The sequence below is a fragment of the Pelobates fuscus genome, chromosome 7, assembly GCF_036172605.1.
Source record: "Pelobates fuscus isolate aPelFus1 chromosome 7, aPelFus1.pri, whole genome shotgun sequence".
Classification (NCBI taxonomy): Eukaryota; Metazoa; Chordata; class Amphibia; order Anura; family Pelobatidae; genus Pelobates; species Pelobates fuscus.
In genome coordinates, this window is record NC_086323.1 from 144,093,389 (window position 1) to 144,108,074 (window position 14,686).

A 14,686-nucleotide genomic window follows, 5' to 3' on the forward strand; every position below is an offset into this window, starting at 1 on the left:
ACAGATTCACCAGTCCCAACAAACGAAAGCAGACCAAGCAAAACCGCACTTTAAGACACACAAGGGACGCTCACTAGGCCCACTACCACTGGCCTATGGCATTAACCTAAGATAAATAAGATGTTGTCACGCTGAGTTTTTCTTTTTCTTACATGCTCTCCTTTTATAAAAAAAATGTGCAGTACCTCTTATGCCATGATATTGTTTTCAACTGTTACTGTTATGAAGCTTGATATGGCTGTCGTGGCTACTCAAGTATGATGTAATGCTTGCACAACAAAAATAAAGAATTAAAAAAAAAAAAAAGAAGACCATTTTCTGTCTTTTTTTTTTTTTTTTTTTAAGATTGACACGTAAAGGAACTTGCTATAGAATTTAAAGAGGCCTATTATTTGGGAAAATACTGAGGTTATACACTAATCCAAGAGAAATGATAAGGCAATTGCAAATTTTAGGCCAACATATCCATGTTTTATCAGCTATCCTAAAATGTTTAATTATTTTGTCAATTTATTCTAATCTGTATTATGGGCGTCCGTAAAGACAACTCACTGTTTCCTGTTTTCTGCTCTAGTTAAAAATTATGTTACAAAGCTTCCTAAAAGTACAAAATAAAGTAAGTAATTAGTAAAGGGTGCTTAGCTGTTTGGAAAAAGAACTTGTCAGCACGTGCTTTAAATTTGAGCATGTGAGTAGACATATCATATCACAGTATCATATCACAGTTTACAAACTCTTAATGCAGCACTTTGGCATTTTTTAATGCTCTTTTTATTAACTTATCTAATCGCTTTGCTTGAGAATCATTAGGGATCTCTTTTAAAGTCGGATATTGAACAAGCTATATCATAGTAACTGTGAGTCTCCTGAAATATAGAGGTTTAAGTCGACCATCCCAAATTTGATGTATTACTTTCCAGCTCCGAGCAATATGGTGTCCTTCATCCCTCCGCCCACCCTACCATGTCACTATCCACTGTTTGTTTTTACTGTCATTTGTAACTTGTTCATTTATCATTTAACAAGAGTGCTTTGTTGGTTTTAACTAGTTATTAAGGTGACTTTTGCACATATTTGTAATTACTTAGGCAAATCTCAATGGGACAAAGTTATGCATCACCTCTCTGCCTTATCAAGTCCAGTTCGAACGGGAGCCCATAATTAGATACCTAACGCTAAACTACACTGATTAATGTTGAGTTTGTATTTTTAATTTTTCAGATTACATGTTAATTTTTTTATATAGGACCAACATATTGGTGCTATATGAGAGATGTATATTTGGATAAAAAAAAAATGACAAAGTGCTGGTGAAAAACAAGTCCTGATAAACCTATATTTATAAACTTTCAAAGTTTAACATCTCTGGATATATTCTTAGCAATGTTTTATGTCTGCTGTGTGTGTATTCCCAATCTGTATATCAGTATCGGTCATTACATAGACAGTCGGTCTTAAAACCTACAAAGATCTGTAAGTCTAAGGGCATTTGTTTCATTGTGCCAAATATATCATGTTACCTGGTAGGTAAAAACCTGGCTGGAAACTCCATGCAATCCTCCTGGGACATTAACAGAGACATGCCCAGATGTCTCAGACAAGCTTCTGCCCGTGACACACACAATGCTGTCAACAAGAAACACAGACACTGATAAGAATTACATGACATCGTCTGATGTCTACACAATTGTAATCATTCAGCTTAGTTCGTGCGATCAACATGTATTAGGAAAATAGAGAAAACAAGTGTTTCTTTTCTAGTTAAATGTTCTGATAATATTATTTCTAAATAACAACATCACGTTAACGTTGCATACCACTAAAATCAATTCACAGCAAGCCACCCAACCAGTTTCCCCACAAATCAATAAACTGGAACTCATCACCGTGCACTGGAGGAATATTTCTGCTATCCCAAGAAATTAGAAAGGACAACAGGTCATAAATCTGATATTAGGAGGTAAGCTATGTGCTGAGTGCACTGGCTAAGAAATATCCTTCCCTTAAAACCCATGTTAATGACTTCCAGCTAATCAGTCATCTTTTTAGTGATGTCACTCATTTCGGGATGGTGTCTCATTTCCAAAGCTTGTTGAAATTGCAGTCTGTGGAATACCCTCCTCAATATGTGACAAAGGAGATTCCAAGATTTCCACGAACCAAAAACATGTTAACTGACCCCTTCTCTATGTATGTAATGGAGGACCTCCAAATGGAAATCGTTGACTTTCTAACACAAAAACATAACTAGGGGACCCCAGGATTACCTATTCAACAGAAGTCATCGTTGACATTTTAACTTATAGGCTAGGATCTCTGCTACCAATTAAAGGCACAAAAATTATTTGTTTTGACTCATAAATGAGAACATGTTTTGGACTGAATTGACCCTGCACTGCACATTACCTGCTGGATATCTCGTATTTGATAGAATCCACCTGGCACTGTATATCAGCCACATAGACCGTGTTTGCAATGTCCTCAAGCTTTTGACCCAAGTTGGAACCAGAAATGGTAATTTTTGTGCCACCTTCAATGGGGCCAGACAGAGGCGCAATCTGAAATATATGATTAAACATACTATTAGGACAGAATCGTTTAACAGAACTTTTACTAGAGTCATTATAGAAAAATAGAATATAAAAGCATATAACAACCAAATTGCCCAACTAGACCGTTCATGCATATTTATAGATCAGGCACATTGTTTAAATACATTAGCTATGGCTACATCCATCTACCATGTAGACTCAAATCCACCTACCCCCAGTAACGTGGAAATCTAAACATGTTCCATCATAATAGTCTGTCATCAGTTACCATCAATGGTATTTTATCTAGTGGTCCAGGCCCATTAGATATGGGTGAACACTAATCATGCTTTTTATTTATTAGCTGTACCATAGCCACTATTTTCTATTTGTGTCACCTGTCATCTAATATTCCTGATTGATACAGGTGAAATATCAGCCACTTGATGCCAGGTGGCATGTGACAGCAGCCTCTTGTTGGGGAGCTGTCACATGCAAACACTTTGCTGAGGTGTCATTCAGTATCATACATTAAATGCTTAAGCCTTTTTCTATTCCCTTTCCTGTTCTCTCTATTGCGTTATGGATATCCATTTTTTAAGATTTAATAAATAATGCTCAAATACTTTATACTATAATTCATAAATGAGGCTAGCTTATTTGGCATCCCTGACTGGGGTCCAACTATCTGGTTATTTTGTCATCTTAATTATATCAAGATACATCAATGAACTGGCCAATATGTATTCCATACCTCCCAGGTGTCTTTATTTGGACCCAAATCCCTCTTTTCTATCCTTATGTCCCACTTTTCTAAGAGCTCCACAGCAATAATACTCACAGTAATGTGTCTTTAAACTATAATACATGTGTTTAGAATCAGTCTGTGTAAATAAGACACATTGCTCTTGATCTAAGCTACACTTTAGTTGCATAAATTGTTATTTGTAAGTCACCTAAAATTTCTCAGAACAAACTCACCCCCAGGCCACACTCACACCCTTAAAATGTAATAGTCCCTCTTTGTCCATTTGGAATGTTTGAAGGTATGTGTATTCTGTTGCTTGATATCTACTTACGGAGCTGATGAGTGGAGCAGGACAGGTCCCTGCGACCTGCTCTGTGCAGGATTCGTGGAATACACAGCTTGGAGTTTCCCCTCCACACCAAACACATTGATACTTGGGATCAGCAGTCTGGCAGCGGCTGCAGTCCGAATGTCCCACAGAACAGTTATACAGAGTCACTGCACAGGGTATGAAGATAAGTGTGTCAACCAATCAGGAAACAGCAAAGCAGACTGACTCTGGATTGAAGAACATCGCATCTCACTTACCATGGAGATCTTCTGAGCTGTCCACTCGCAGGTCGTCCTCTCTCTGCACAAACACCATGGCATTATATTCTGGTTGGGGCACCAGATAACTGTACTGGAACAAGAGTGAGATGTTATCAAGTCTGGTTAAAACAAACTCACAAATTAAAGAAGAAATGCAAATAAATTTGAACTACCCATGGTATGCCTGTGAATGGGCTAGAACGATAAAATACGAGCTCCAGGGCTCAAACACTGATGCTTCTGGCATTGCTCAGTAATACACAAAAAGCTATTACAAAATTCTAAAATCTAAAAATGTATATATGTATGTATTTACAAAATTTCAATAAGTAAACCCTAACATAGTGGCAGGATTATGGTCCTGGGAGACAGAGGTTAAAGCCCTGACTGTAAATTGTCTGATGAGTACACTATATAAAAAACATGGCAACTACTCTGCAGCAGTTCTACAAGAGGATATAAAAAAAGAGCTGCCCCCTAGTGGATTAACCACACAGTTTGCGATTCTGAAAAAAGATTTTGTTTCAATGAAAATCCATTTTTTTTAAATCATCTAAAGATATATCAAGCAAAAATGAGTATCTGTGATAGATTCCATTTGTGTATATATGTGTAAAAGTTCCAGTTGATCCAATTTTTTTTTCAAACTGTTAATCCAGGTCTGAAAGCTCTATTATCCTTTCCCTTCTATTCATTCTTATCGTTAAGTAAATATGAGCAAACTGATAGGAGACAATATCAGATAATAAATAAAATAACTTGATAGGAAATTGATAGCTGAGAGCAAAATAGGAAACAGTGTTTGCAAACAGAACATTTGCACAGGTGAACATTAGATTCTTTGGGTATCTAAGAGTCAAGCATTGCATCATGTTCATACTCTGGCCATCAACAGGTTAAACTAAGAATACCTGCAGCCCACAGAATATGCTAGCAGCTGTTGCTCCACAGTTTGCCTTTCTCTGACCTGGAACAACATTGGTGCTTGGGCTCCATGTCTGACAGATGTAGGTACCCTACTATAAACGACATCTCCCATGATGCTTGGCTAGAGTCTGGGTTGAGCATTAGAAATGCCATAGTCTGAAGCACTTGGAATGCCAAAGATCGCTTAGCTACTGTATAAAGAATGTGACCATGGAAATTACTCTTTGCCTGTCTAACAGCAGAAACTCTACGTCTGGTGCAGAGCTGGTTATTGGGAAAAGGGCATAACAGATATTGGAAAACATGCTGGTAATTCCACATGATCTCCCAGTATAACCTGTGTTTGCATTTCTTACCTGGTGTAATTGACATGAAATATAGTATACGGATATGTCCAATGCATCCTCTTCCACAAATGCATCTGTAACCACCATATTTCCTTCTAGAACCAGAACACACCGATAATTCCGCTCCTGATCCTGTAAAACAAATAAAAGCAATTGGATTTGATGTCCAATTAGAACTCTGAGTATTATACTCAATTAAAAGGACACTATAGACACCCAGACCTTCATCTCATTGACTGGGTTCAGTGTCTCTGTCCCCTTAATCCTGCAGCTGCAAAATTGCAGTTTCAAAGACACTGCAATATTTACATTCCAACGTTAAGACTGCCTCTGTTTTATGAAATTTGACACTTTGCATGAGGAAGTCCAGTGTCTTTAAATTACACATAGGAAAGCCCTGCGTCAATGCTTTTCTACAGGGAAGGCCTAATGCAACTGCATTGGGTTTTCCCATCGGCTGACACTGGAGGAGGAGGAGGAGCCTGGCGCAAAAATAGTATAAGTTAAATAATGGTTGTGGTCTTTTTTTTTTTTTCTTCTAAAAATCTGAAGACTTTTTCTTCAATGATTTACAATATACAACTGACTTGTCAGAGCACACAATGCAAATTATTCTAACCTCCACAGAGTCATTTCACTGCGCATTTATTCAAATGGAACCACAGAAGCAATACCAAAGCACAAATGTGCTTGTGATGAACTCACTTCTAAAAGACTACGATCCACTAAGCTCCTACCTCACTGCCCTGTTTCCTAACAATTAAGATATACTCCGAGAGTCGGAGTGTCTAGGCGCTATCAGCTGGACCAGCCTAAACCTGCTCTAGAACTCCGGCCTGGCCACTTACTTCTGGTTTTCCCGGTCATTTTGTACCCTCATTTTCTCCCCTTTTCCCGCGACCCAGAATAGCGCTTTTTGAAGGTAAGCTTCTATCCCAGTAACTTGACAATCGCTCCCTGGATAGGGAGCTCTCATTTTCTAAAGAGATATTTTGCCCCGTAAATTACTGAGAATTGACCCGACTGCGTGGAACTCTTTTTGGATTTGAGTGCTATGTTCCCAGTAATGGCGCTCGGATCTGCGCTTTAAAATGAGCTATAACAGGGATACCCTAATGTTTAATATATATTTTGGGGGTATTTCTGTGTTTAACTCTCTGTATCTGGGAGATAATTAGTTTACCTGTTATCAACTCAATTATCTCCCAGACACAGAGATGCCTGGGCAGGCTTAAGAGTTTCTGAATAGAGACAGCATGCTGGGGGTCTGTGTATCATTGTGGGTACTTCTGGCTGAATAAACCAGTTCTTGCACCCTTCATCAAGTCTTGAGTGATGTTTGGTTATGCTGGAGTTATAATCAACTGCTTCACTACGGGACCTGGGAGAATTTACAATGGAAGTACCACTCTGGGTACAGGAGCTCCGTTACAGTCTTCATATTTTTATGAGATGCCAGAGCATCTTGGGCAATAACATCACTAGAATACAGAAGTGCTGAAGATAAGTACATTCTATACTTCTACGCAGTACTCCTCACCCTGGCAACATTTATTTGGGTAAGGGTTTGAGGAGCTCTCACTACAAGAAATGCTACTTCTGCTTTCATGATCCTATTCCAAAATGGAATGTTTCATTCATTTAACAACAATGTCATTTTACTGAGCTGTTAGTGTTATTCCATGCTGACACCAATTCTTTGGGGACTAGACTGTGATGACAGCAAATAATGAATACATGTTTCTTAAGAAGCTGAACAGAAAATAACAAGAATATTAATTTTGACCTTATGCCAACTGCTTCAACTACAACGTTCTTTTCTCATTATGCAACAAAGTTTCACTCAAGAGTTTTTGATCATTAAAATAGTGTAGGCAAATGCCAATCATCCTTTTTTCTTTCCTTTTTTGGTGAGGATACTTACCGGACACCATAAGAAGGTTTTGGTATTACCTTAATATACCTATGCTGAAGTGATTTGAGCCTATCCGTATGTGGCTCTTAACCATGTGAGTGTGGTTCCTACTATCTTCACATTTATGTTATTGGACCTTGATATACTTCACCATTGTGTAGATCTCTTTTTATATAGGAATTATATTATTGCATATTCCCCAGAGTATATAGGGGTAAGTCTGCTTTTCTTAGCGCTACACTAAGAGACACCTATAGTGGTTGGGTCCACCTGGGTTATCTGTTTTTTTGCATTATATTTTGTGTGTGAAATTTGGGGGTATTCACACGAGTGTGAGCTGCTTTTTCACCTGCATCCATTGTTTGGTTTATCTACTAAGCGCCTTTACACACAGAGCTCTCTTTTCTGAAATGCCAATCATCACTCATATTTGAGATCTTTGGATTATTCCTATATCTTACCAATGGTCCAGGACAACGTTAAAGTACATATCTCTCGGGGGGGCGTGGCCGGACGAGCACCAGAGCGGACGCAAACCTCTGGAGCTCCGAGACAGAAAACAAAATAGAGCAGGAAAAAGAAATACAGGAGCACCACTGGCGACATCCCTACTCACCCTCCGACAGAGACTACTATGGGGCGCAAAAACAGAAGAAACCAGCCGCCAGCGACCCCGAGAATGCCGGACATAAGGCTCTCCTTTGAGAGACCTGCAGCCATGACCGCGGCTCCCGCCAAAATGGCGCCCGCGGCTCCAGCCAAAATGGCGCCCGCGGCTCGGGTTGAAGAGGAGGCCTCAGAAGCGTCCCAGGAGGAGGGAGACCTATCTACCTCGCCTGAACCGGGAGAAGAATACCCAGAAACGGATTCCGACGAGGACTCCTCCCCAGTGACTAAAGGAGACATTAAAAGCCTCCTACAAAACATAAGGCAAGTCTGGAAAGCAGATTTAAAGGAAGCACAAGCAGACATAGGAGACCTCCGCAAGAGGGTCTCTGACATAGAAGATAAAGAGCAGACTAGGGAACACCAGATGCAGGACGCCCACGACCAAATCGAGGATCTGGCCACGAAGGTGCAGAAACTTACCCGGTCGGTGACCGCACTGGAATCCCGCCACAGACGCAAAAATATCCGCATGCGGGGAATCCCAGAAACAGTGGGTGACGAAGTCCTGCTGCCCTTCGTCCAGAGATTGGTGGACTCGATGGGCCTAAAGAGCAAAGACACCAAAGGGATGGTGGTCTCAGCGTTCAGAGTACGGAAAGCGGCAGCAGCACCACAGTAGGCACCAAGAGACATAATAGTCATCACCAGAGACATAGGGGTGAGAACCGCTATCCTCAACAAATCCAGAGAGATCAAGGTGTTCCGGCTCGAGGGCTGCAGTGTGACGGTTTATGGAGACCTTCCCTTCGCAGCGCTGGTAGCGAGAAGACAACTGGCACCAGTAGCCAAGAAATTGAGAGAGGCAGAGGTCCGGTACCGCTGGGGAGACGATGGAACGCTGAACATCCAAAATGCACACGAAACACTTACCCTATCAGCTGGGGAAGATCCCACGGCGTTTTGGAAGTCTATGAACCTACCGGGTAAAGAACCAAGAAATACTGCGGCCTGACCCGGAGGGATCCAGGTTCCAGCAAAGACGCCGGAGAGCCTAAGGGCAGAGCGGCCCTAAAACAAGGACTGTCCTGCCACATGCCTAACCCCATACTAGGCTATATGACTCATAGACCACACGAGACTCACATAGAGAGAAAGCGACAGCCCCACATAAGGACGGACTAGAAGGTAACCCATGACACTCTGCCCCTCAGACACTTCACAAAACACCTAAGAGACGCAAAACCACATAGCCTTGAAGCCCGACACCATAGATACACATAGCCACACAAGACTACACAACACAGCCGAAACACAACAACTCACAGTAGACGAGAACACACACCAGACAATGACAAAACCCAACTGAAGACAACCTGTGTGACACGTTTGAATGAGCAACAGAACTCTGACTTATAGAAGAAGCAAAGGACTAATACATGCCTCCAAGACATACCCTGTATAAGTTGTATTCTATGTTGCAAAACACTCAATAAAATACAAATTAAAAAAAAAAAAAAAAAAAAAAGTACATATCTCTCAGCAATCACAAACATTTTAATATATTAATATAAAAAAATTCTAGATACCTGGTAATGATAAAAATTCTTTCCAAGCAGTGTTATTTTTCGTTCCACATTGACAGGTATCAGGGAAGAGCTCTGAATGCTTTCTACACAAGGACAAGCATCTGGACCCCAAAATAATTCTTCCTCATTCTGCCAAAAAAAACCATATATAAATACATTTCTTAAATAACTTTATTTTACTGTTGGTACAAATGAGGTTCGAAGGGATCCCGCTAACCTAACTAGGCCCTTATACCTTATTGGCAGTAAGTCTTGTATATATATTATGGCAATTTTTGTTTTTATCAATATGCTTCACAGATTTTTTTTCTCCAGGTTTTAGAATTATGTGAATTTAAAAGTGGTTAATATATGTTTGTGAGAACCAGGAATGGAACTTGAGGCTACGAGGTCCGAATAGGCACTATGGCCTTGAGAGGTAAGTACGCATTGCCTGTTGAGTTCAAAAAGCAAAGGGTTAAAACAAATTTTAAATCAATGCTTGCCAGGGGGTCTTAATCTACAGTCAGATCTTGCTCTTAATGGGGCCCCTTACTGGAAAATAAAAATACAGAACACCAATGATATTGTCCTTGAACACAAAGGGACATCTCTTGTGACAGCCAGGTCTACATCAAGCCAGCTGGCACCAGCAGAACCAGGAGGGTTTCACAGCAATAAGATGTGAATGCCAGAGAGATCTCAAATAAAGTGTCCCTGCTCATAATTGTGCCTGGCGTGAGCCAGCTGGCTCGAATGCAAAGCCTTCAATATGTTAACTATTCTAGGCAGAAATTCTGCCAAGCTACAGATAGTGCATTGCACGTCATTTTATTATCAATTAAAGAACCAGTCCTTCACAAAAAGAGTATTATACCAAACTACCTCCATAAATTTGAAGTTCCCGACCTTAGTGTCCAGCTGAGAACGTTCTTGAGAATTGTTTAATTGCAGAGAAGGACACAATGTCTATAAATGATATAAATAGATTTAATAACTGAATAATTTCTTAAAGTACTGGTATAACTGTTAATCCATGACAATATTTCTAATTACAACGTATTTAATAATAAAGAAAGATTACCTCTAATATAGATATAACTCTATCTAGATGACTCGTGCTTTAAAGGGGCTTACAATAAAATTGGAATGTTTCCCCCAAGGGTTGCCTATAATATAATCTAAGTATTTTGTTCTGTGCAACATATACATTCATTTTTCTCCAAGTACTTAAAGGGACACTCCAGCAACTTCATCTAAATTAAGTTGTTACAGTGCCAGGAGGCCCCCTGGAGGCACTCTTACGTTCAAGGTGTTAAACTGTTCTCAAACGATTTAACCCCAGAGCTGCCTCCAGTGGTGATGTCCACTGCTCCCCAGGCGGTATCTGGATTCTGAATTCTCAGATTCAGGAAGCGCGGAGTGCCACCTGGCGAAGGTCAGCTGACACTATGAGCCAATCACGGACTCCCCATTCACTAAACTAGCTTGGAAAAGGTACATTTATTTCCAAGCCAGTTGAGTGAATGGGGCATCATTGATTGGCTGAGAGCATGAGATGACCACTCTTAGGCAATGAGCTGTGCCCCTGCCTGGCGGTAATGTGCGATTCCTGAACCGGAAAATTCAAAAGATGGATGCCCCCTGGGGACATGTGGAGGCAACTTTAGGGTCAAACCGTTCGAGAATGGTTTAATCCCTTGAGGTTAGAGTGCCGTCAGGGGCCTCCTGGCACCATAACAACTTAATTTAGATGCAGTTGTTTTGGTGCCTCATGTGTCCGTTTAATATAGGAATCCACACTTGACTCCTGCATAACAGGGCTCAACGCTACTAGACAGGTCTAAAAGTTATTCACCACTGCCAGTCTGGAGGGTCCATGCAAAAGTCACTAGGACTGAATTTTTGTTCACCACCAGCTAATGGGCGGGTGGAAACTGTGAGCTCTTACCAAATTTCTAACATCATTCACTTCACTCCAGTTGGTTCTGTGAAAACTCAAACCAATGCCAAAGCCATCATTCTGCATCCATCTGCACAGTATCCTTTTACCATTTTCACAAAGTCCTTGTTAAACTTTATACTTGCTTATTTGGTTTATTAAATCGTATTGGTATATTATTAAAGAAAAGATAGGGATTTGACCATCGATCAGATTATTTATATAATTTATTTTTATGCAGAAATCAGACTGGCTTATATCTATTTGTGATTCTCCACATGTATTTTTGAAAACACCTTAATAAGTACAGTAAATCATTGTACAGGATGGCGATAGCGGTCAAATTTAGCCAACCTTGAAAATCAAGATCTGCAGTGCAGACTTAATTTATTTCAAAGATAGCCCACTTCTCTGTGAGTTAATAGGGTGACAGGATTGGCTGTGCATCAGAAGAGAAATGCAATCTGTCACTTGAACCCTCTTGTCATCTCAATGCTTTCATCTTCAAAGCCCTGTTTGAAGCCGAGAATCCAATGGAGTTCCAACTGGATGTATTGTGCTTAAAGAAACATTTTGTGGTTCATTACCACTTTGCATCTAATAAGTACCGGTACATAAAATAAGATATTTTTTCCTTCAATAATAGATAACCATTCAAATACAATATATAATTAAATTGTGTCCATATGTATGGTATTGTCCTAAATAAATCATGTTATTAGGAAGGAACTATTAAAATGTAAATTTGTGGCTTAATATGGGAGCTAAAGGTTCTGTGAATTCGGCCCTCTGAAAACTATTGCTCCTAGAATACTCTCTCCAAATGTTTCCCCCTTTAACTAACGTATCTTCTGAATATTGTTCCTTATGTTTGTCTGTTATATTTTTTATATTTTTATAATTTCTATATTTTTGTTGCAAAAGAAATTCGGACAAATGCTTTCATTTTTATCCTCTGACTCATTGAGTAAAAGGTTACAAATGGAAGCAGCAGTAAGCAGAGGGAAAGATTAACAAATCAAATCCTGTAGGGGTCATGATCCACATATTATTATAAGAGAGGATTAAAATCTCACTCATGCCCTTAAGTGCCATGCTACAAGTAGGGGTATGTCTACTAAACAGAGAGTAGCCAGTGCCGTGGCAGGTAGGAGCTATTAAAAAAAATCTTAATGTCACCCCCAGCCCAACCCATAGTATTGTCCAGCCCACTAAAATTATGGACAATTAATTTTGTAAAGTCCTTCCTCCCCAACCTCAAGCCCCTAGCAACTCCTACTCCAGTAAAAAATAAAATGCCTGCCTATCCCACTTCCCCTAATAAAAATGATAGGGGCAAATAAACGGTTTAGAAAAACAAATCATACTTACCAACAAAGGTCTTCTATCTTCTTAAAGCTTCTTTTTTTTTAGCCCCAAATGGCCAATAATGGTGGAGCTCTTAATTTAGCGGTCTACGACCTATATTGTTGTTCTATGGTTTAAACCACTTAGGACAGCTAAATTAAGCCCTCCACCATTAAAACATGTATTGCACATGTTTAAGTTAGTGAAGGATAAACTTTAGGTGTTTAAGCAGCTAACTTTAACTACGTATTACATATAAAGATTAAAAAATATGTTTTCTTAGAAGCACATTTTACACATATAACTACCACCTATTGCATTTTTAAAAATAATTTTAAAGTCCCATCACAACTATTAAAAAAAAAAAGAGAGAGAGAGAGAGAGAAAAACAACCAACGCTTAAAAATAGATCCAAGTTGTCCCATCAAGATTTTGAGCAGGCTGATCATGCATAGTGGGAAAAGCCCTTATAAGGGCTTTTCCATGCTACACTATTTTAAACTTCGTTATCTGATTGGTTGGCTTCTAAACCAACCAATCAGAGCACTCTGACATGGCATATCACGCTACTGCTATTATTTTTAAATGATCTAATTACAAGGAGGGAGCCGGTAGCTACCTCCTTGTAATTAGACAAAAATTTGGTCGAATTTGAGTTAATCCGAAAACGAATGCCCAATTCTACCTATTAGATCACTCAGTATACATGAATCAATCAGGCAGCATCAACATCAAAGGTCTGGATGGAGCTTATTATCAGCCCAAAAGCAATGTTGGAACAAGTTAGAATTGTTTTTTTGAAAAAAAAAAACAGGAAACCTATAGGCTTTCTCACCAGTTCAATCCATTCTGGGGAATCAAATTGATAATCCATTCCATGATCTATGATGCCAGGAAAGTGGGGCGAAATACCATCACTGTCCCCATCACCAGAAAGTATAGTAGAAGCTGAGAAAGATATTGTGTCATTTTCCATTACAGTAGAGTCCATCCAATCATCTGCTTTAGTATGATCCAAGCTTTCTTCTGATGGACCCTCCATCGGTATAGTAGGCGGCTCTTCAGAATATGGAATTTCACTCTCTGGATCACCTGGAAAATCAGTTGAAGTAGGGGTACCAAGATCCTCATTGGTGGTTGCTATTGGCTGAACAGCTGATGTAATCTGTTTCTGTGTTGGATGGAATGTGGTGGGTGCTAAGGGCACTTCACTGTCATTATCAGACATGGTTGGTGCAGGAACAAGGGGTGGTATGGTAACATTAATAGTGGTGGCATTGCTGATTGCCCAGTCCTCCTCGTTTACATTTGTTTCAGTAGTGAGGGGCAAAGTTTCATCTTCTGCAACCGGAGGGCTAGTAAATACAGTTACTGACAGGGTAGTCGGATTTGTTGTTGGGAGACTGACTGGCTCTTCTGTAGGAGGTAGTGTTGTAAAATATGGAATAGTGTCTTCAGTGGTGAGTTCAACTGTTGTTGGCTGTGGTATCATCGTTGTTGCCTGAGTAGATACTGTGGTAGTGTGAAGATAGGTGGTTGGCACTGATGTAGGGATGGGTGTAGGAGATGTCTCAGTGAAAATCATAGATGTGCTTTCAGTGGTGGTGGTGCTTGTTGTAATCTCTGGGGTAGGACTGGGAGTTGTTCCGGGGGCTTTGGTTGATGGAATCAAAGTGGGCATCGGTTCTGAAGGAAACACAGGAGGTGGGGTTGGTTCTGGTACAGGAATATGTGTCTGGTGAGCATAAAAGGAGAGAACATAAATAAATATGCATATTAAGAACGAAGTGAAAGGAAAATAAGTCTCAGCAGGAAAAAAATATAACAATATAAAGAGGTAAAAAGAAGAATTAAGAGAGTTTAGTAAAGAAGGAAATAAATATGAAAGGAAGACATAAAGAAACATTTTTAAAAAATCAGAATTGAAGAAAAGAAGGATGCGTAAAGGAATGAGAGAAAGAAGGGAGGGTATAACAATATAATATGGAAGAGTATGGAGAATAAACTAGATGAATTAAAGAAATAAATACTGAATGAATAAAGGTAAAAATGAAAGATGTGAAATGAAGTAATGACAAATAAAGGATACAAAGGAAGATGTTAGAAACCAGGAATAATAGAATGGCAGAAAACAGTCTAGAAAACATACTGAACAATAACAGAC

The 14,686-nt window shown here is 39.6% G+C and overlaps 1 protein-coding gene across 2 annotated transcripts in view; it reads right to left on the minus strand.

Annotated features, from left to right (window-relative positions):
- The window catches only part of PLXNB1 (plexin B1), a 199,614-nt gene that overhangs the window by 39,583 nt on the left and 145,345 nt on the right, over positions 1 to 14,686 (minus strand). For both annotated transcript variants that reach the window (XM_063426751.1, XM_063426749.1), the window contains 7 exons: positions 13,358 to 14,257; positions 9,255 to 9,383; positions 5,154 to 5,276; positions 3,868 to 3,961; positions 3,611 to 3,777; positions 2,407 to 2,558; positions 1,521 to 1,626 (listed from right to left, as the gene is read on the minus strand). In XM_063426751.1, the coding sequence (XP_063282821.1) occupies positions 1,521 to 1,626; positions 2,407 to 2,558; positions 3,611 to 3,777; positions 3,868 to 3,961; positions 5,154 to 5,276; positions 9,255 to 9,383; positions 13,358 to 14,257 (1,671 nt within the window). The remainder of the gene's footprint in view (positions 1 to 1,520; positions 1,627 to 2,406; positions 2,559 to 3,610; positions 3,778 to 3,867; positions 3,962 to 5,153; positions 5,277 to 9,254; positions 9,384 to 13,357; positions 14,258 to 14,686) is intronic.